General features: G+C 50.9%; 2 protein-coding genes across 6 annotated transcripts in view; one reads left to right on the forward strand and one right to left on the reverse strand.

Moving 5' to 3' along the window:
- The window catches only part of CPSF4L (cleavage and polyadenylation specific factor 4 like), a 10,367-nt gene extending 3,139 nt beyond the window's left edge, over positions 1 to 7,228 (forward strand). The window contains exons 2-6 of one of the 2 annotated variants that reach the window (XR_009400498.1): positions 2,529 to 2,624; positions 3,584 to 3,635; positions 3,982 to 4,021; positions 5,434 to 5,604; positions 6,343 to 7,228. Coding sequence is in view for 1 of the 2 variants with exons in the window: in XM_059380753.1 (XP_059236736.1) it covers positions 2,529 to 2,624; positions 3,431 to 3,528 (194 nt within the window). In the remaining variant the exon portion in view is untranslated. Of the gene's footprint in view, positions 1 to 2,528; positions 2,625 to 3,430; positions 3,535 to 3,583; positions 3,636 to 3,981; positions 4,022 to 5,433; positions 5,605 to 6,342 lie in introns of those variants that run through there. The other variant, XM_059380753.1, reaches the window with a different exon arrangement.
- Positions 7,229 to 8,513: 1,285 nt separating this feature from the next.
- On the reverse strand, positions 8,514 to 19,164 carry C16H17orf80 (chromosome 16 C17orf80 homolog). Of its 4 annotated transcripts, none has more exons than XM_059380743.1 (6): positions 19,087 to 19,164; positions 18,247 to 18,360; positions 15,294 to 16,796; positions 10,928 to 11,035; positions 10,247 to 10,351; positions 8,514 to 8,673 (listed from the first exon to the last, which is right to left on the reverse strand). In XM_059380743.1, the coding sequence occupies exons 3-6, from the start codon at positions 16,768 to 16,770 to the stop codon at positions 8,648 to 8,650; spliced, it is 1,716 nt and encodes a 571-aa protein (XP_059236726.1). In that variant the 5' UTR covers positions 16,771 to 16,796; positions 18,247 to 18,360; positions 19,087 to 19,164; the 3' UTR covers positions 8,514 to 8,647. The 4 variants fall into 4 exon arrangements, with proteins under 4 accessions (XP_059236726.1, XP_059236724.1, XP_059236725.1 ...); XM_059380741.1 differs by lacking the exon at positions 19,087 to 19,164 and adding an exon at positions 18,869 to 18,977; XM_059380742.1 differs by lacking the exon at positions 19,087 to 19,164 and adding an exon at positions 18,851 to 18,955.
- Between the last annotated feature and the right edge of the window lie 10 nt (positions 19,165 to 19,174).

The following is a 19,174-nucleotide window of genomic DNA, read 5'->3' on the forward strand; positions in this document are numbered from 1 at the left end:
GATCATGACCTGAGCCGAAGGCAGAGGCTTTAAGCCACTGAGCCACCCAGGCACCCCAGGGGGTCCCTGTTTTGCTGCCCCGAAGGCACACACGGGTCCCTCTGAGGGAAGGGGAGGGTGTGGCTGGAATCAGGGGCTGAATAGTTCCCCGGACAGTCCTGGCTAATCACATACCCGGACTGAATGTCCGGAAACAAGTCTTGAAAGGGCGATCTCTCTGTCCCGGGGTGGGTCTGGGCCAGGGAGCCCCAAACAAGCATTTGGAAGCCACTTTCCCAGTGCTTGTCCAACACACAGAGCACCTGTTCTGCTGGCCAGTATCATTGTCTGCTCTCTCCACTGTCTTACTTATTAAGTCTTATTTTAGAAGGAAACTTGACATCGTTTCCGTAAGTAGAAAACGAGCATCTCTTAGGGGCAGTGCGAGGTAACTAAGCAGACAGTCGTGAGGCTCAGACCCCCTAACCTCTCCACTTATCTTGTGTGGTCAGGTCTGGCCTCAGGACCACCTTTTGTCATCCACGGGGCTGCAGAGCGGGGAGCCACAGCCACGTGTTCTCTCCCTTAAGAAGGGTCTGTGAATGTGTTTTAGATCTCATAAAATATCTTCCCAATACCATTCTACCGCTCTGTTCTTTCCGGAGCTGGAAGGAGCCCTAAGGATTATGTAGCCTAGCGCTTTTCAGACTGTGTTCCAAAAGAGTGACCGGGGAGGGGAGAGCTGGCCCAGTCTCCAGAGACCTCTCTGACTGAGACAGCTGCAGGGGTCGCTGTCCCTCATTAGTGCCAGCGGGTCCCCCCCTCCCCCCAGCGTTGTAGGGGGAGTCTCGGGTATGTGGGAAGAAGGCAAAGCATCCTCGAAGAGCCCCTCCCAGGCCAGAAGTCCATGGCCCGTGCGCTCAGAGCTGGGGTTCAGCTGCCCACGTGTGTTCTTTGAAAGGAAGGACAAAGTTTACCTGGAGCCCCGCTCCCCTTGGTCACCGCCTAAACCTCTTTCATTTAAAAAATGCCATTTATTCATTCCTTCAGGAAAACTTGGTTCTGTTTTCTTTTGGGACTTGGATGCTGTGCTGGGGACGGGCACAGGGATGGGACCAGGTTCCCTTCTGCCCCCCAATACCTCTCACGGTGAGGGGCATCCTTGTAAATCATTGACGGTCGTTTGTAACCTCTGTTTCTGCTCTTAGAGTAAATGAGTATCTCTAATAGCCCCTCAAAGGGATTCTGCTTCTTCCTGCAAGGAAGTTGATTTGTTTAGAGCCTTAGAGCTCTAGCTCTCAGGAGCACAGGATGAAAGGGGCCAGGGTCTTTGGGCACAGCCGCGGGCTGGGGAAGGCAGCGTGGAGGGTGGGGTCTGGGTGCCACCTGCTGGCCGTCAGGGGTGCGCGGAGACGTGCATCCAGGCAGGGGCAGAAAGGGAGCCCTGTGCGGGTGATTTCCCACCGCCTGACCTGTCAAATGCTCACCAGCCCTGGAGGGGGGCGAGGAGGGGGTATGTCACTTCCATTCCTCTGGAGGCCGGAGCCAGGAGTCTGCGCTCTGCCAAGGGCTGCACACAGACGACCAGCACGGAAACCCATCGTCAGTGCAAGCAAGGCTGGTGATCGTGGCCACGGCATTTCCCCTGTCCGAGCCCTGGTGTCCTCATTCGTGAGACGGCAGGACCTGGAAGGATGGTGGTTTAAAGCTCTGTGGCATCCGTGGCCCTCTTCTCCAGGTGAAAGCCAATGGTGTGAACATCGTGAAGTTCCTTTTGGTTCTGAGAAGCACCACGTTGTAGATTGTTAGGGAGGATGAGATTGGAAGCCTTTACCGCTTCTCTACTCAAATGAAGTGAAAAATGAGCCGAAGCTTCCCCAAGGCTCCTTCCAAGTTCCTGGCCCCTAAGAGAAACCTAAGAGGGTTCTTCCCGCAACTCTCAAGTGGTCTGTCCGACAGGGCTGGTTCCTTTTAGGGAACCTGAGTCCTGGTCCCTCTACAGACCAATGACAGTGCAGATGTCGTGAAACTACAGGTGTCCCTCTGTGTTGCGTCTGGCATCATCCCAGTGCCCCCCTGGAGGCACGACTCTGCTCTTCTTGGCATTTCCACCAAAAAGGACTGTGCCCTGGTTCTGGAAGCACCGTGGGTCTCCTAGCGATGAAGGCAAGAGGGTTTAATCAGATTGTTTCCACGATGTGTCTTCTTGGATGGTTAGCTGCTTACTCTGGGTCTCCCCTCCCCACCTCTCCTCTCGTTCCTTCCTCTCTGGTAGCCTCCAAATGCCTTCAGTTCCAGCCCCTCCTTCAAGATCTCTGGCCCTGCCTCAACACTGCTAGGTGTGCTTATTCCTACCCCAGTCCTGCTGGGCACATAGTACTGGGATCCATCCTCCTTAGATTGTTGGAAGGATCAGAAAAACCTCTCTGTGGCTGGTGGCAGACAGCAGGCAAGTGGCTTCTGTGCAAGGGGCAAGGTCCGTCCAGTCTGGGGAGGATGGAAAGAGCACTAAAGATGAGCCTGCTTTTAAAGAATGCTGGACTTTTCAGGTGATTGCAACAAGAAGGAATGTTCCTTTCTCCACGTGAAGCCAGCTTTCCAGACCCGGGACTGTCCTTGGTATGACCAAGGTTTCTGCAAGGATGGTGAGGCCCCGATAGAAAGGGAACAATAGGAGATCAAGCTGGGAGAGGGGCGGTCCCTGGCAGGGGAAGGAGGCATATTCTGGATGAGGCCCGGGGGGCCTTCCCAACAGAAGATCCTCCCATCATCCTCCCCAGGCTTCCCTGTAAGGTTCAGCCAGTGATGGGAGCAGCTTCTTGCAGCAGGCTTGCCGGGGTTCTAATAATGCATCAGCTGTGTGACCTTGAGTGAATTGCCAAACTCTCCTCATTTATGGAAAGGGGAAACCCCTCCCTCCTAGGGGCGGACCCCCAGGAGACTGTTCATCTACAGTCTCCTCTTTTCCCACCGCCCCCCCACCCATGTGCTGCCGCTGAAGCTTGCTCTGCCTACCCCATTAAGAGGCAGGTTCCCCCCATCCTAGTCCCTGTGCCCTGAGGTCCACATGCTTTGTTTTCCTTTGCCTCCAGGCGCATTGCTCTGAGGCCTCAGCTGAGCTGGTTTGGGGGGATTCTAGGGGAGGAAAAGTAAGCTGTGGGGTGAGCCTTTGCTCAGTTGTACCTTCTGGAGCTAAGTCAAGATGGCATGTGACTATCTACAATCCTATCATTCTGCCCAAACGCAGTGTGTTAGGAACGCTTCCGGCCCCCTTGTTCAGGACCTACCCCAACATATTCCAAGGTCGCCTCTCCCCTCTCAGTCACATGGTTAGGAAGCAGGTGCTTTGGGCAATCTGGAAGGGAGAGATTTATACACCCGGTGAAGTGGAGAGCCTGACCCTCCTGGTGAGCTTTGTCATGTGTCTTTCTGGCTGTTCTTTGCCCAGCAGGTCCCCTCTGTAAACACCGCCATGTCCCTAAGACAATGTGTGTTAACTACTTAGTGGGCTTCTGCCCCAAGGGCCCCCACTGCCAATTTGCACAGTGAGTATGACCCCTGGATCAGCAACTCCCACCTAGCACTGCCCTTCTCTGGCTTCTAGATCTGGAACCTTCTCTACCTTCACGGGCCCAAGGTGGGAAATGAAGTATCTGGTGAGCATCCGCCCAGTGTTTTCCTTGCTGCCTTACCCTGCACAACCACCCCCCCTCCCCCACTTGGGGCTGCACTGAACGCTACCCCAGGCAGATAATGCGTCTTCGAGCTGGGCATGGACATCTAGTGCTTCACAAACTGTTCTAGAAATGAGTAGAAACCCTTAACACCCACCCCACGCCTCTGCAGTTCTCCCTCATCCCCTGGCTGGGGTCTGGGCTCCTTCCCCACCGGGTTCAGAAATGGGAAATCTGCAGCAGGCTGACACCGAGCATGCTAATGAGCTGGGGGCGGGCGTGGGGGCTGGAGCCAGGCGGTAATCATCTCTCTCTCTAATTCCCTCAGTCCCAAGATGAATCTTTCATTCAACTCGAGCTACACGAAGGTGAGTGCAGGCAGGAAGGGGGCAGGTGTGTCTGGTTCTCTTTACTGGGCATGCTCCCTGGGAAGCAGTCTCTCTCTCTCTCTCTCTCTCTCTCTGGTACCGCCCTATGCCCAGCTGCCTTCACTCTCTCATGATCTGCTCCAAGTACCCACCCCGGGAAAGGCACACGCCAACACCCCAACCCCCTCCAATCCTTGTAACCTCTGCTTCAGGATGCTCAGCTTATGGGCCCCTGAGGCTTTCCTTATCCTTAGCTGGAGTGTGTATGTGTGTGTGTGTGTGTGTGTCTGATCTCTATGCCCGACATAGGGTTTGAATTCATGACCCAAAGGCTAAGAGTTGCATGTTCTTCCAACTGAGCCAATCAGGTGCCCAGTGTTTGAGGGTTTTTTTTTTTTGTTTTGTTTTGTTTTGTCTTTAGATTTTATTCATTTGTTTGACAGAGAGAGGTCACAGGTAGGCAGAGAAAGAGGGGGAAGCAGCCTCCCTGCTGAGCAGAGAGCCCGATGTGGGGCTCGATCCCAGGACCCTGAGATCATGACCTGAGCCAAAGGCAGAGGCTTAACCCACTGAGCCACCCAGGCGCCCCTATGTATGAGGGGCCCAGGTCCGGATTTGTGGTCTAAAGATGTCGTTCAGGATCCGGGCTGTCCTGATCGTGCCCAGTCCCTAGGGAAACATATAGTCTTCTTATTGCTGCCAAGCACCGATGAGCACCTCTGCACATCAGGGGTCAGGGAACTAATCCAAATCTGGCCCCTGCCTGTCTTTGCACAGCCTGGCACCTGAGAATGATGTTTTTAAAAGCGCGTAGGAAAAAAGGCAAACCAAAGAATAAATACTGTTAACGTGGGAGAATGAAAATGTCTGTTCTCGAAGTTTTCCTGGATCAGGGTCAACTCATGGCTTCCGTATCCTCCAGAGCCGGTCTCAGGCCTATGCGGCAGGGCTGAGCCGCTGCAACCGAGCCCGCGTGGCCTGTAGAGCCAAACCGCTTTCTATCTGGTCTTCTACAGAAAGCCTGGGCTGACCCCTGGCCTGGATGACTCTGGCAGAGGTCAAAGCAGGCGTGGGAACAGGGCTCTGCTCTCTCTGTTCCTCAGGGCCCCGCATCCGGTCCCTCAGCCCCAGGAAAGGCGGGCGCCGGCTCGCGAGGGCGCCCCCTGCTGCCCCTGAGTGGGATCTCGGCTGGAAGGTGGGAAGCCGCCTCCATCCGTGACTGTTGGCCAGTTCCCAAGCCCATGTGTCATCGTCAGCAGGAGGCATGTTTTGAAAATTACAGTTGTCACCAAAGGCGTCTTGAAACCTGGTTTCTGCTGAAAGAGCTGGCCAGAGCCTCTGTCCCTGGTCTAAAGCCACCATGTCTACGCAGAGTGGATGTCTACAGTGTTTTCTCCTGACCTTACCTGTAGCTAGTCCACGGGCCACGGCGTTCAGCACCTCCTGCTTCCGCCTGGGAGCGTCGCAAGCCCCCTTCCACGACCACGGAGTGCCGGCTTCTCCACCCTCAGAGGCAGCCCCAGGAGCCCCTGCTCTCCTGCCGCTTGGGGCTCAGGGCACGGGAGCAGAGCCCGTGCTACACGGTGAGTGGCCGCAGACAGACCAGGCCATAGCCCCGCTGAAGGCGGGGGTAGGGGGGTGGGGTGGGGTGGCTACAGTTGGTCAGGTAAAAACAACACACGGGGGCAGGAGTGATGAATGGGGGTGTGGGGGGCCACCGGTAACCCCAATGTTTCTGCTAAGTCGCCACGACCTCAACTGACTTCCATCTCCAGCCAGACAAGAATTTCTTTCCTTATTAAAATCTAGTAAATTAAATAGCTCTCACCTCCTCCTTCACTGCCTATGAATTCGGAGTTCACACCTAATGTCCTCAAGAATTGGGGGTGTGTGTGCAGGATTTGGTACGGGAAGGAACGTAGCACGTTGTTTTTCTGATTTTGTTGATTTTGCTATTTTCTGGCTTATCGGGAAGAAACCTAACTTCATGAGATAACACCCACACTGTCCCGTGCTCCTGACTCCTCTGTACTGAAAGCTCCAGAAGGGACAGGGAAGGGCACAGAGCTCTTCTTGCCTTTCTTAGAGTACATTTGATGTTGGGGACTTTGAACATCTGGATCCCTGTTCTCTGGGATAGCGATGCTGGTTTGAAGGTCTCAAGGTCTTTCAGGCCTGAGATGGAGCTTCATTTAAGAGAGAATCCATCAAACTCCTTACAATGACAGCGAACTAGCTCTCAGGGTTCCCTAGACGGGTTAGGGCATTTCTCCTGGGATCCGAATTTACAAAAAGTGACATCGGTCATCTTTTTCTTTTAGTGTCGTAACATGGGCCGTTATGCCAGCCAGAGCAGTAAGACTCCAACAGGTAGGAGTTATCAAAAAGTAACCCCAGGTCGGTGGGCTAACTGACGACCATCCAGCGAAGAAACCCAACGGCCACTCTGTGGGATCCTCTGGTCCCCATGCCCAGCGCGCCCTCGTGTTGGCCCCCATGGGGCTGGAGATGCGGAAGTAGTGGCCTGGTGCACGGGGGCTTATTTCCTCTAATCCTGTAAGGGAGCCCGCTGGTAGAAATACACCAGGACTGGAGGCAGATGGGACTGTGGTAGGGGTCACAAAATGGGGGAGCAGGATGGAAGTACACCCAGAGCTCGGGTTTGTGGGACATGCACGGGTCCTGCTCCGCGTGGCTCTTGCACCACAGCCAAGCTCAAGCCATTCACGGCAGTGCTGTGCACACGGCCTCTCCTGCTGCTGGGAACTGATTAAACCCAATGGTTTTCTTCAGCATGACAGCTGCCTCCCTGCGTGGCTTCCTTCAGTTTAAGGCTCTATTCTGTGCGTGCTTTAGGCGAGGGGTTACAGACAGGGTGATGGTGCAAACAAGGCTTGTCTCTGGGAGGGGAGGGAGTGATGTGCACCATTTAAGGCCACACTAAGTCAAAGGCCATTGTGATTTAATCTGTAGGGAGAAGTGCAGGGAGGCTAAGCCAAGCCTTTTCGGGAAAGGGAGAAAACGGTAGGTGTGGTCGGAGCAGGTGTGCCAGCACCCCCTTTGGCAGATGGAGACGGCGGCCCGGCCTGCCCGGAGCTGGAGGGAAAGTGGACGGGGCCGTCCTCCCCCAGGGCTGCTGAGACCAACACCAGGCAGTCGTGGAGGCAAACTGCCTCACGTCAGGCCTCCGCTTCCTCATGCTTAAACACGAACCTGGCACCCGCCTCACCGGGTGGTCGGTAGGCTAGACCGAGAGCGTGCAGGTCAAGAACTTGGCACAGCACTTGACTTTGATTGCGGAGTAGGCACTCACACGGCAGCCAGGCTTTTGTGTGAATTGTGGTGGGGTCTTTCTTGCTTGGTTCAAGGTTAGATGACGCCACTGAGGTTTCGTCCTGAGAGACTTCAAGAAGTAAGACAACATGCCCGGGGCCACGCCCACCCAACTCAAAGACGATGGTCTAGCAGAGGCCAATAATAGAGGGGAAGTAAAAATACATACATTTAAGAATGTGCTCTTTCTGAAAGGTGGTGGTGATCCCACAGAGGAGCACAGGAAGCAGGCCAATCAGGATCATCTGTAAATCAGGAACAGTGGCAGCAGACACGGTTTCCCATAGGAGCAACACACCCCATTGCTAACAACACGATTATCTTTAAGAACTAAATACTTGAATGTGTATTAGGCAAAAGTACTTTCCCCAGTCCATTCAGCATCTCAGATATTCCCACTCGGGCCTAAACTCCAGTAGCTGACGCCGGGGTAACCCACCCTACAGAGCACAAGGGCGCAGCCAGGGCAATGGGGGGGCCCTTGAGGATTTCTGGCCTTCCAGAACGGGCCCCTCCTTGTGAGTCTTCTCACAGGTGGAGTGAAGCCTGGCCATCCCAGAAACAACTCCTCAGGAGGGACGGGAAGGCGGGTGGGGACTGTTTGTGTGGATTCTCTGCCCGCTGCTGAACCAGAAGCAAAACCTAAGCACTGTTGCTCACCCAAGAGCTCCCGCCAGGCCCGTGGAAGGTACCGAGCATCGTTCTGGGAGACAAAATCCAGGAGGCTGTTTAACATGGCTCCTCAAGCTATGAGCATTCCCAACTTCTTTTTCTCAGCTTTGTGAAGAGCAGTTACTTGTGCCTCGCGTCTGCAGGACGCTGGCTTCTGGCAGCTCAGGCTCCCGTGTCTGCATTTCCAGTTTGGAACAGAATCTCTGGTCTTGTGGGATGGAGCTTTGCCTCCGCCACGTTGCACGCAGGATTGGGGCAGGCTGTGCAAATGAACTTGTGGGGATATCTGCATGTACGAGTAGTAAATCTGGCCTCACAAACCAGACTCACAGTACTCGTGGAAGCGGGAGCTTTGAAGTGTATTCCATCACTCGCAGTTGGGCTTGACCTCAGGCGGCGGGTATCCGCTGACCTCAACAACTCAGACTACTGGAAAATGTACACCCAGAACCAGGCCAGTCCACAGTCAAAAAACGGACTTCCTCTGTAACCATTTTAGATTCCAATAATTTTATTCTTTTTACTCCCTCTCCCCCAAACCATCTTCAATGGTTAAATGTTCACTGCTGGTGTCCCAGCGTATGCCCCCTGCAGGCTCCAGGCTTCCATCCTGTGTCCTGGTTACCACTTCCGCCAGCGCTGCAGCTCTTTGGATAAATAGAGAGAAGTGTAAGGACCCAAGAGGCCACTTCTTTTTCTTTTTTTAAAAAAAGATTTTATTTATTTATTTGACAGAGAGAGATCACAAGTAGGCAGAGAGGCAGGCAGAGAGAAAGGGGGAAGCAGACTCCCGGCTGAGCAGAGAGCCTGATGCGGGACTTGATCCCAGGACCCTGAGATCCTGACCTGAGCTGAAGGCAGAAGCTTTAACCCACTGAGCCGCCCAGGCCCCCTGCCAAGAGGCCACTTCTAAAGACCGTTTCTGTCTCCTGCGTGTGCAGATCATTCCGTTCCCCTTTTGTTTTACAGATTCAGAAATAAAGCCTTAGGGGCAATCAGAAATTTCTGCTTCACTTTCTTCAAAGATGTGAAAAACAAACCTGAGCCTCAACCACCTGAGCCCTTTCAGACAGGTAAGCCTTTAAGGGGGGGCTTGTCCCTGAGAAAGAAGTATAAGTGAGGTGTCTTGGAGTCTTCATGTACACAGAGCTGATGAGAAAGGAACTCCTCTTCCTAATCAACGGACTGGCGGACCACACATCTACCAGCGCCCCACCAGCGGTGTGCAGGAATATACCGCAGTCCTGTTCCTGCTGCTTGATCTGCTCTCCCACTTACTAGACACCCAATCAATCAAAAAATCCAATTAGAGTCAAGTCTCCCCCCTCCTTTTTTAAAAGTAGGCTCCACGCCCAAAGTGGCACTTGAACTCACGACCTTGGGATCAAGAGTCACATGGTCTACCAACGGAGCCAGCAGGCACCCCAAGTCCTATTAAGCATTTGAGAATTACACTGTCATTAATGGTTGTCTTGTACCTTTACACCAAAAGTTTTCAGAAAGTATCTGGGCTTTTTTTAATCGTGGAAAAATACTGGGCTTTTTTGGATATTCTTTTATATGCTTCATCTTTTAAACTGTAACTATAAACTTTGTAAACTTTATAAACTTTACAAACTTTAACTATAAAAACATATTTTTATAAAGCAGGAATTTAAAAAAATGAGGTAAGTCATCTTGGGACTAAAAGAGAAATGAAGTTCAGACATTCTTCCTCCTGGTAAGACCTGATGCAAGCTGGAAGTCCCAACTAGGATGGTTTTGTTTTACATGGTGAAAGTAATGTTTAAGATATCCGTGACCCTCAGACACGAGTGAGAGCTGTATTGTTTCTCCCCCGCTCTTGGGAGGACAGAGCTGTTCAGTTTCAACGATAAAAAGAAGTTCTAAGGCAGGAATGGAGAAGGGTGCTGATCTGGCAGGCAAACGACTTTCAGAGGAGAGAGCGGACCACCCGATCTCTAGGGACCTCACATCCCTAGAGCGCAGGTGCAATTACGTCAATTCTAGTCAAATCTTACAAAGTTCATTGTAACCATAACCTTTAATAAAAAAAAAAAAAACCCAGAGCCGCAGGGAGCGGCTCACTCACGAGGGTATGTCAGATAAAGCAGCACCATCATTAAAAAGCAATTCACAGACTCCCCGCTCCCAGCCCCCCGGAGGTCCCGCAATGGGACGTGACCTGTGATTTTGGTTAAAAATATCAAAAAAGCTTACTCAGATGCCTGAAGCTCCAGCCGCACCACAGGACAAAGTAGCCAGTAAAGAGCATGGTGAGGCCCCCGACGCCGCTTCTCACCGTGGTGCTGCACCTGACCCAGCCTATTTAAAAAGAAACACGTCGGTTGCTACAGTGAACGGCAACCAGGGGCAGCAACATGCCAGTGACTCAAGTTCTCCCGGTCAGCATGGATGTGGGGCTTGTAATGCGCAGCATTTACATATCCCCCTGGCCAGGGGTAATTTTTTAAACAGATGAAAAGGCTCAAATCCGGAAGACCTTCAATTTTAATATTTAGTTACTGCTGCTTTGAGAGTTTGGTCGAAATCTTGAGTGGAGATTACTACGATTGGTTCACTCGAGGCGCAGGGTCCTCCTGGCTCTGGGACGATTGAGGTGGGCAAGGGAGAGAGGAGGGTAGGTGACGGGGTGGGCGGGGCAGTACAGAAACCAGCTCTAATCTGTAAGTGGCAGCTGCTACTCTGCCAGGTGTGCTGCTCTCCATTACGTCCGCTGCTGGGGCAGAAACCGACCAAGAGGAGAGAAGGAAGCCTACGCACTCGTCTCTTTATCGGTTTCCCTTCGCCGTGTTGTACCAGCCATGGCTACAGTAAGAGAAACTTATCCAAATGCCTGGAACCAGCAACACAACCCAGCAGACTGTGACTCCAGCTCACCTTTCTGGACAGCTCCCAAGAGCCACATCAGAGACAAGTTGGAGGATGCAAGTCTGGTCGGGGGCTCCAAACTCCTGAGAGCGGTCGAGCTTCTCTCCCACAAAGGAACTACGGTTCCAAACAGAAGGCACTGTGATTGTTCACCAGGATTCAGGCTCTTTCCCGACACTCCGTGCCCGCGCCTCCCAGGGCCAGGCTGCAGCCCCTGGGATCAGGACCCGCAGACGTTTTTGATCTGATGAGCGGACTGCGCAGCCGGTCCAGTACACGTGCTCTGGGCAATGAACGGTCTACATTTCCCACCGGCTGCCAAACATCTGAGCAGAACTTTCCACTATTACAGGGCCTACTGCTCCTCGTCACTCAATGTACTAGAATCAACACGTGTGCCCTATTCGCCCACTGCTATTACTGACCAGCCGTTTCTCACTTCTGTTCAACCAAAAATGCAGAACCAGAAAGCAGGCTGTAAGGCTATCTATTTACGGCTTTCCAGCACCCGTTTTTCTGTTTAATGACAGGCAGGTTATCTCTACTGTTGCTGGTCCTCTGGTCTTGGTGGGGTTCATCAGGATAAAGGATAAATGAAGCAGATATTTACGACAAGTTTAGTAGATGAGGTAAAAGTTGCTACGGATGTAAAAATGCTATCCAAATACTTGTTATGTTAAGGAACAAGGAGAAAAGCCATACTGACTTCCAAGAAGTTACACCGAAAGAATTATTTTGCAAGGTGAAGACTAAAAATCCTTAAAATAAAGGATGACATGACCCATTCTTGGAAAAGATGTGAAGAGACACTTTCGTGTTGATGCCAATTGTAGAACCACTTCCCTGCCGTGTTAGAACAGGGGTGGCCCCCCGACTGTTCCTTCTCCAACCAGAAGCCTTCATTAAGCGTTCACAGTGGGTATAAAAAAGCCCAGGGCCCAGGAGGGGACAGCGCAGAACCCACAGGAGTCCCGTTAGACTGTCTCCAGTGTCATCCTTCCCACTACTCAGGGACCCTGAGCTCTGATCTCCATCCCTTTTAGCTGGGTTGTGGGCCCAGGAACTGCTAACACCCATGGCCATCTCCTCTAGATGTTGTCCTCGACCTGCCAGTGCTGACATCCTTACGTCCCAAACCTAGCAACAATAGCTCCGCTCTCTCATAGAAATGCTGGAGCCGTCCCTACCTTGTGTACCTCTAACACTTCCTATCACCCCTCCGGCCTGGCTGGAACTCCAGAAATGTGACTGCCTCACCTCTCATGCCTATCTGGCTATGGTAAAACCTCCCCTCTCATGGCCTCCTCTGGCTACCAGCTGACCTCATCCTGGCTTGTGCTACTGTCCTGCTCAGCTGCTTCCCCACATATGCCCCATCTCAAATATCTCACCAGGGCAATGCTACTGGATGATGAGAGAATGGCCTTTAAAAACCCATGACCCAGGGCACCTGGGTGGCGCAGTCAGTTAAGCGTCAGAGTCTCGGTTTTGGCTCAGGTTGTGATCTTAGGGTTGTGGGATCAAGCTCTGCAGGGGGCTCTGCACTCAGCTTGAGACTCTCTCTCTAAAATAAATCTTAAAAACAACAAAAATCAAAAAACCCTCAAACCCATGATCCTGTAAGGTTTCCTCATTCTTTTTTTTAAAAACATTTTATTTATTCATTAGAAAACACAAGCAGGAGGTGCAGCAGGCAGAGGGAAAGGGGGAAGCAGGCTCTCCATGGAGTAAGAAACCCGATGCAGGGCTCGATCCCAGGACCCTGGGATCATGACCAGAGCTGAAGGCAGACGCTTAACCGACTGAGCTACCCAGGCGCCCCAGGTTTCCTCATTTTACCTTCTGCTATCCCCACCAGCCAAGTTTTGCGTTCTGTAGTTCAATGAACGGTGTTTTTTCCAAACCACCCCCTCCCCTCCCCCCATCTGTCCACACCCCATCCCCTGTGCTGGGTCTGGGGCTCCCTGCTCTGGCAGCCTCCCAATACCAAAGGTACTTTAAAGCTTGGCTGCTCTGCAGAAACACCGTTTGAAAACAGGATTCTTAGACTTTATTCCAGGATCAGTCTCTAGGGATGAGGTCCAACTGTCAGTCGTCCAAGTGCGGGACCCAAGGACCTAGATCTCTTCAGCTGGAGTCCTGAGAGCCCAGGCACCTGAATTCAGCCCTGGCTCAGCCAAGCACCCCCGGCTAAGCACGCACCAAGCTTTCCTTTGAAAAAAGGAAGCCGATTCTATTGCTGAGGGCTCTTAAGACCCTTGTATTTGTGGAGTCTCCAGGGATTTAAATCCTGAACTTCTAAAATCTACTTTGGCTAATGCTGGGAGAACTACTTTTTTGGGTAGTAAGTCAGTGAAAATCCTTCTCATTAAACCTCACAAGACGCCCTTAATGCCGCCGAGTTCTATAAGCCTAATTCTCGTTCCCAACTTACTGAACCCGGATGTTAGGGTCCGTAATCAAAGGAGTGAGACCGATACAAAGCAAAGGTCAAGCAAAGCTTTATTTTGCGCCTAGTATCGAGAATCAAACTGACCAGTCAGGGCTGTCTCTTACACAGAGGCGATCCGTAATCCTTTGATTACGGATCCTAACACCAACTCTGTGGTGTCCTCAGAACGATCAGTCTGCTGAGCTATGCCCAGTACTGCAGACCGTGACCAATGAAAGAGAATAGAAGCACTTAGAGCCTAGGTGCCTGGGCAGCTCAGTGGGTTAAGCGTCTGACTCTTGATTTCAGCATGGAGCCTACTTCGGATTCTCTCTTTGACCGCCACTCACTGTATGAACATGGGCATGTCACTTGACACTTCTGGGGCTCAGATTCCTCACCGATAAAGAAAGTGGGACAGGGCCTTCAGCGACAGTCATCTGAGTCGTCATGAGGGCTGAACGAGGTAATAATGCAACATACCAAGCGGTGTCTGATACAGTCATCCCCCGACCAACATGAGTCCCCTCCCTTTTCCCTCTGAAATGAAAAGTGCCTGTATCGGAGACACTCCTCAGCACTATCAAAGGTAGTACAGGAAATAAGTAAGTCCCGCTTGCCAGAGAGATTCGCACGGGCCACTGCAAACCACAGAGAAACAGATCTGACAACCACCTGTGTTTCTAGTTAGGGTGCACTTTCTGCAAGGCGGTTTAGTGGAAAGAACAAGAAGAGTCTGTTCTACCTGCTGCTTTACCATCTACTGGCAACATGACCTTGAACCAATCACTTCTCCTCTCTGCCTGTTTCTTCATCTGCCAAACACAGAAAAATCACTGCCCACCTCTCAGTGCGGTGACGCTGAAATAAGAAAATGGATGGAAGCACTCTGAAAACAAAGCAACACAGATGTTAATGGTAATTCTAGGTCAGCATGGGGAAAGGGCTGCGGGCCCCAACTCTGACCTTGAGACAGACTCCAAGTCTTTAAAGAGGGCCTAGAGGTTAGGTCTGTTTGTAGGAAAACCAGTAACCACTAAAGCAGTCGATGATGTACCTGTAGCTAGCAACATTGTCCAGTCACTACACTTCTGTTTTGAAAGCTTTAGAAAAAATTAATTACCATACCAGAAAAAAATGCTTGTTGTCAAACCAGATGACTTGGGGTTTAGTGAATATATAATAATTTATAAAATATACCAGAGAGAGAAAATATGTCTCTTTTAAGAAGAGACGTTACAAGTTTTTCAGGTGCAAAGCTATTGAGTTGCTACAGGTCTCCTGTTGAAGCTAAAAGTATTAGTAAATGCTACACACACACACACACACACACACAAGATCTAAATGCTACATTAAACTAATGTGTTTCTAGAAAACCTTAAAAGAGAAAATTCTAAAGCTTCCTGGTGAGGAAAATGAAGAAACTTTATGTACCGTTAATTAGAGATAGTCCAATAACTGAAGGTCAAGTTGTGCAGGAGAAATGGAAGATTCCCTGAAATTCCAGGGAATTCCTGACTTGACCCATTCTAGGCCCTGGCAAGGAGCTTCCGGAGGGCTTCTAAGGAGATGGCCTCACAGCCTGTCCATCTCTTTCCACGACTCTTTATTGGATCTCTCAAGACAGCCTAACAGCTGCCCAACATCCTCCGGCCACGCCCCCGCCCCCTCCTGCAGCGGAAATGCAAGTGATCAATGTCACTGGCTGACCTGGCCTAGTCCGACCTTCAACTCTGCGTGGAGGGTAAGGGAGAATGGTAAACCACTGGTACTAATTCTGCAGCAAGAATTGATGTTTTCAGAACAACTCTAAGTCTGGTACACTGGAGTGCCTAGATAAAAAAGTCAAATGAGCAAAAACAGGAGTATTCTGAACCTTATTAATTCAAAAGGCACAGAGCTGTATGGATGGGCTGGATGGCCCGTGAAATTGCACACGTTTACCTTTTGAGAGTCTCTCCCCCTGGGGACTGGTGAGCTGAGGCTTTTGGGCCACTGCATTCCAATACTGGGGCTTCCCTGGCAATACTCCTAGTCCAAGATAACCAGGATAGAGCTCTGGAAACCACTCCAGGCCCAGGGAGCTTGAAAGGGTCTTCCTATCAGCAATGCCAATCTGATGGAAGGGGCTGTAAGAGGCGTGAGGCAGGACTGAATGTAAGGTTTGCTGGCAGCCCAGGTGGGACACTGGGGGCCCACGGCCAGAGCTGGGCTGCAGAGAAGCTCCTTCACCACTCTCTGTTAACGCCTCCACATCAGGGACTCGGTGAGGACGGGAGGCTCCTGCTTTCTCTTCTTGGAAAAATCTGACAGCCAGAGAAGCAAGGCTTTGATTATGTGGCTGTGACACAGAAAGCAGCTCACTGCAGGCCGTCTCTCTTGGAGTGAACAAATTTAAACTGGGATCTTCATGTGGACCTTTCTTCTCTGTGGCTGAATCATCACTACTGATGTTCTTTGCATCACAGTTCACAGAAGCCCATTCCGGGATTTCTGCTACAGATAGACTTTTCTCTGCATTTCCTCTGCTGCCGTGTGCCTCTGTTCCAAGGTAGAGTCCTTTTCCCTGGTTCTCCTTGACTTGGATGTCACCTACTGGGCTAACTTTAAAATTTAAAAATTGTGATTCCGTGTTCTTTTCTTGAGTCTCAGAGTCTCTAACGTCAGAAGAGACTTCTGAGAGGTGGTCCCTGGCCTTAGACTGTCTCTCGTTGTTTGACAATGATGTTCTTACTCCTTCGACCCCATAACTGAGATTCATGGGAGAACTGTGATGAGGTTTATCTGGTAAATTTACTAGACGCTTCCATCTTAGGGGATCAATTTTGTCCAATCTGAAATTATTAGAAGTGATCTGTACATCATTGGGTAAGGCAGAAGAGTGTTTTCTATCTTGATTTGATGAAGAAGGTTGTACTGGGCCAAGAGGTAAAGATGTTTCATTTTCTGAAAGGTTACTTCTACCTTCCCCTGATGTAGGCAAATATTTGGCAAGTTCTCTCCTAGGAGTGGTGTTCTCTGATGCGTGAAACCGACCCTTCGCTTCTCCCTGGAAAGTTATCTTTGGTTCAGTATTTTTTAGTGTTTTGATAGAGCTCTGACCTTGATTCTGGACGTCTTTATTTGCCTTTGTATTACTTGATCTTTCCAAACCAACAGCCAGGAGTGGAAGAGACTTTGTTGCCCGTTCTGGTTTGTCCTTCACCAAGCTGGTATTTCTCTTCTTACTCGCCATCTCCAACTTTCTCTCTTTAGTGTTATTTAAGTCGGCGATTGGCCCTTTCATTTTTTTAGCGTGTGGAGCTGGCTTGGACTGACAAGCTTTCTGATCAGCAGGTACAATTGGTCCTATCATCTTACAATATGGCAAGTGGGATTTTAATCGTTTAAATGGCTTTTTACAGTAAGGACACACTTCCATCCTGGATGAGTATCGCTCTCCTATTCCTGAAAAACGCAAATGGGAGATTATGAGGGGCATGTAGCTGGTAAATTACTAACATTTCATTTAGGTGTGTACCTTTCATTTGAAGGAAGTTTTAAAAAATGTGTTTTGGCTTATTCTTTTCCTTACAGAAGTAGAAAACATGGTTGCTTTTAAGATAAATAAATATTGTTGGCTTCACTTCTGTTTGACATTTTACATTTCTTAAAGTCTTCCAAGAATCAACTGTTGGTAAAAAAAAAACAACCAAAGTGGTTTTCCACAACCCTAATTAGTAGATGAGGAAAGCCAAAAGACTTAAATCTAAAATACTGTTAAATTAATGGAAGAAAAAGTTGTACAAGATACAGGTCAGAGAGGCACCTGGGTGGCTCAGTTGGTTAAGCATCTGCCTTCACCTCAGGTCATGATCCCAGGATCCTGGGATCCAGTCCCATGTGGGGCTCCCTGCTTAGCAGGGAGTCTGCTTCTCTCTTTGGCCCTCCCCCTGCTTGTGCTCTCTCTCCCCCCTTACATAAATAAAATCTTCAAAATACCAATCAGATTAAAATGTTTGTTGTTTAAGGTTACAGCAAGTCAACTGGTTACTACAGGAGTGTAAAGAAACTGTTAAAATCCCTTAAACACATCACTTAAGGAAAGAATGGCGAAGAGTAAAAACTCGGGCCACCATCTGAAGGCTGCTGCTTAGAATCATGGTTTTCGAAGTGGTATATGGAAGATCTACTACGGTACAACAAAAAAGTGTTAGACCTTCCATCATTTCAGCATGAGAAACGAAGCTCTAACACCGTATTGGTAACATATGTATACACACATACACGTTTATGTAAAAGTGTTTACCGTGCACAAATGATATATACACGTGGTGGGGACACAGTCCTCATTTTTAATTTACAGTCTGCAGTACAATGGACAACCGGCAAATTCATTCAGCATGAAATCTTTGTGATATTCATGCCACATAAAAACAGGGAAAAAAACAATACCATGTATCATTTGTACCTCTTTGAGCACTAAGCCTGGCACATTACCGTTGTTGAATGAATTCCTTTTCTGGACGTAAACACGCAAACGCTATTATCACAGATGACTATGGCTGTGAAGACCTTCTGACCACTGAACACGGAGACTGAAACCATTCACACAAAACAGATACACAGAATCCTGGCCAATCCATTTAGGATCCTATACAAACTCGGGCAAAACAAAACTGTTTCCAGCCAAAGAGCTTCAATTATTCTCACTTTGGAGGTACCCCCTTGACAATATAATCAAAAGTAAATACCCACAACTGAAGCCAGGCCACGGGCCTTGGACTGATAGCTTTGGAAGGGGCTAGGGACCTCTTGCAAGTGTCTGCCTCGACATTCCTCCACTACCCTGAAACCTACTGGAAAGATCCTGCACCCTCACGTGGTAACGTCTCACCGTGGCTGGGTGACTACTTACTGACTGGAGCTTCTCCAGAAGGATGCTAATGTGGGGGCTGTTTCTCCCGGCTCTCCATGCCTCACGATCGCAGTCCCCGAGTCCGGCAGAACAAACTCGGTTTGAATTGTCAGCCTGCGCGAGACACAATCAGAAACGTGACTCGTTAGCACACCCAGCGAATGGCTGTGGCGCCGCACTGGGCCAAATACAATCTAACCGCGTGATCCGCAGGGCAGGTCCCCTCGGTGCTCCGGGAAGCAAACAGTTAAGGCCGCGCCCGCCTCCCCCGCGCAGGCCCCGTGGGACTCCTGCCAAACGCCCTCCCCCAACCCCTACCCCGCCGCGGCCGCGGTACCCGGCCCGCCCTCCTCCCGGCTCCCGCACTTTTTCCGGAAGCGGAGCCGCAGCGTCCCGCTGAGTGGGCGGGGCCCTCCTCCCCAGCGGCCCCAGCCGGAGACTCCGGAACCGCGCGGATGCTGAAGGGGGCTCGTCCTGCCGCCCCGGGAAGCTCCCCCCACCCCCACGGCTGGCCCGCCGTCCGATCAACTCCCTCTCCTCCCTCCCCCCCATCTCTGACCCACGGCGTGAACCACCGGACACAGCACAACTGGCCGCAACTGACCCAGAGCAGCATCCTCACCTCGCCAGGCGAGGAAGTTCCGGAAGCCCCCGCGACAAGCCCCCCGGCGCAGCCCCTCGAGCGGCTTCCCAACTCCCGGGCAGGCACCCCCCCCCGCAGCCCGTCTGCGCCACTGCCTGATGCTGCTCAGCTGTGTTTTTAAAAAACTGTTACCACACAGGGGCCTAACTCAAAAACTTGTTTCGTATTATGATGCCATAATTTAAGTTAATTCAAACCTGGCTGGACTTTTATGCCGTTCCCCGGTCGGCTGCGAACAGGCAAAAGCTTAGGCCGCCTCTCCTGAGGTCCTCTCTCCCAGAAGCT

This window comes from Mustela nigripes, chromosome 16, assembly GCF_022355385.1.
Source record: "Mustela nigripes isolate SB6536 chromosome 16, MUSNIG.SB6536, whole genome shotgun sequence".
Lineage (NCBI taxonomy): Eukaryota > Metazoa > Chordata > Mammalia > Carnivora > Mustelidae > Mustela > Mustela nigripes.

Coding starts and splice junctions, on each gene's coding strand:
- C16H17orf80 (XM_059380743.1), bottom strand. CDS start 16,770: ATGGAAGTGTGTCCTTACTGTAAAAAGCCATTTAAACGATTAAAATCC. Junction 10,352..10,927: donor CTTGGGAGCTGTCCAGAAAG/GTGAGCTGGAGT, acceptor CTTTTTAAATAG/GCTGGGTCAGGTGCAGCACC. Junction 8,674..10,246: donor CTGGAGCTTCAGGCATCTGA/GTAAGCTTTTTT, acceptor ATTTATCCAAAG/AGCTGCAGCGCTGGCGGAAG.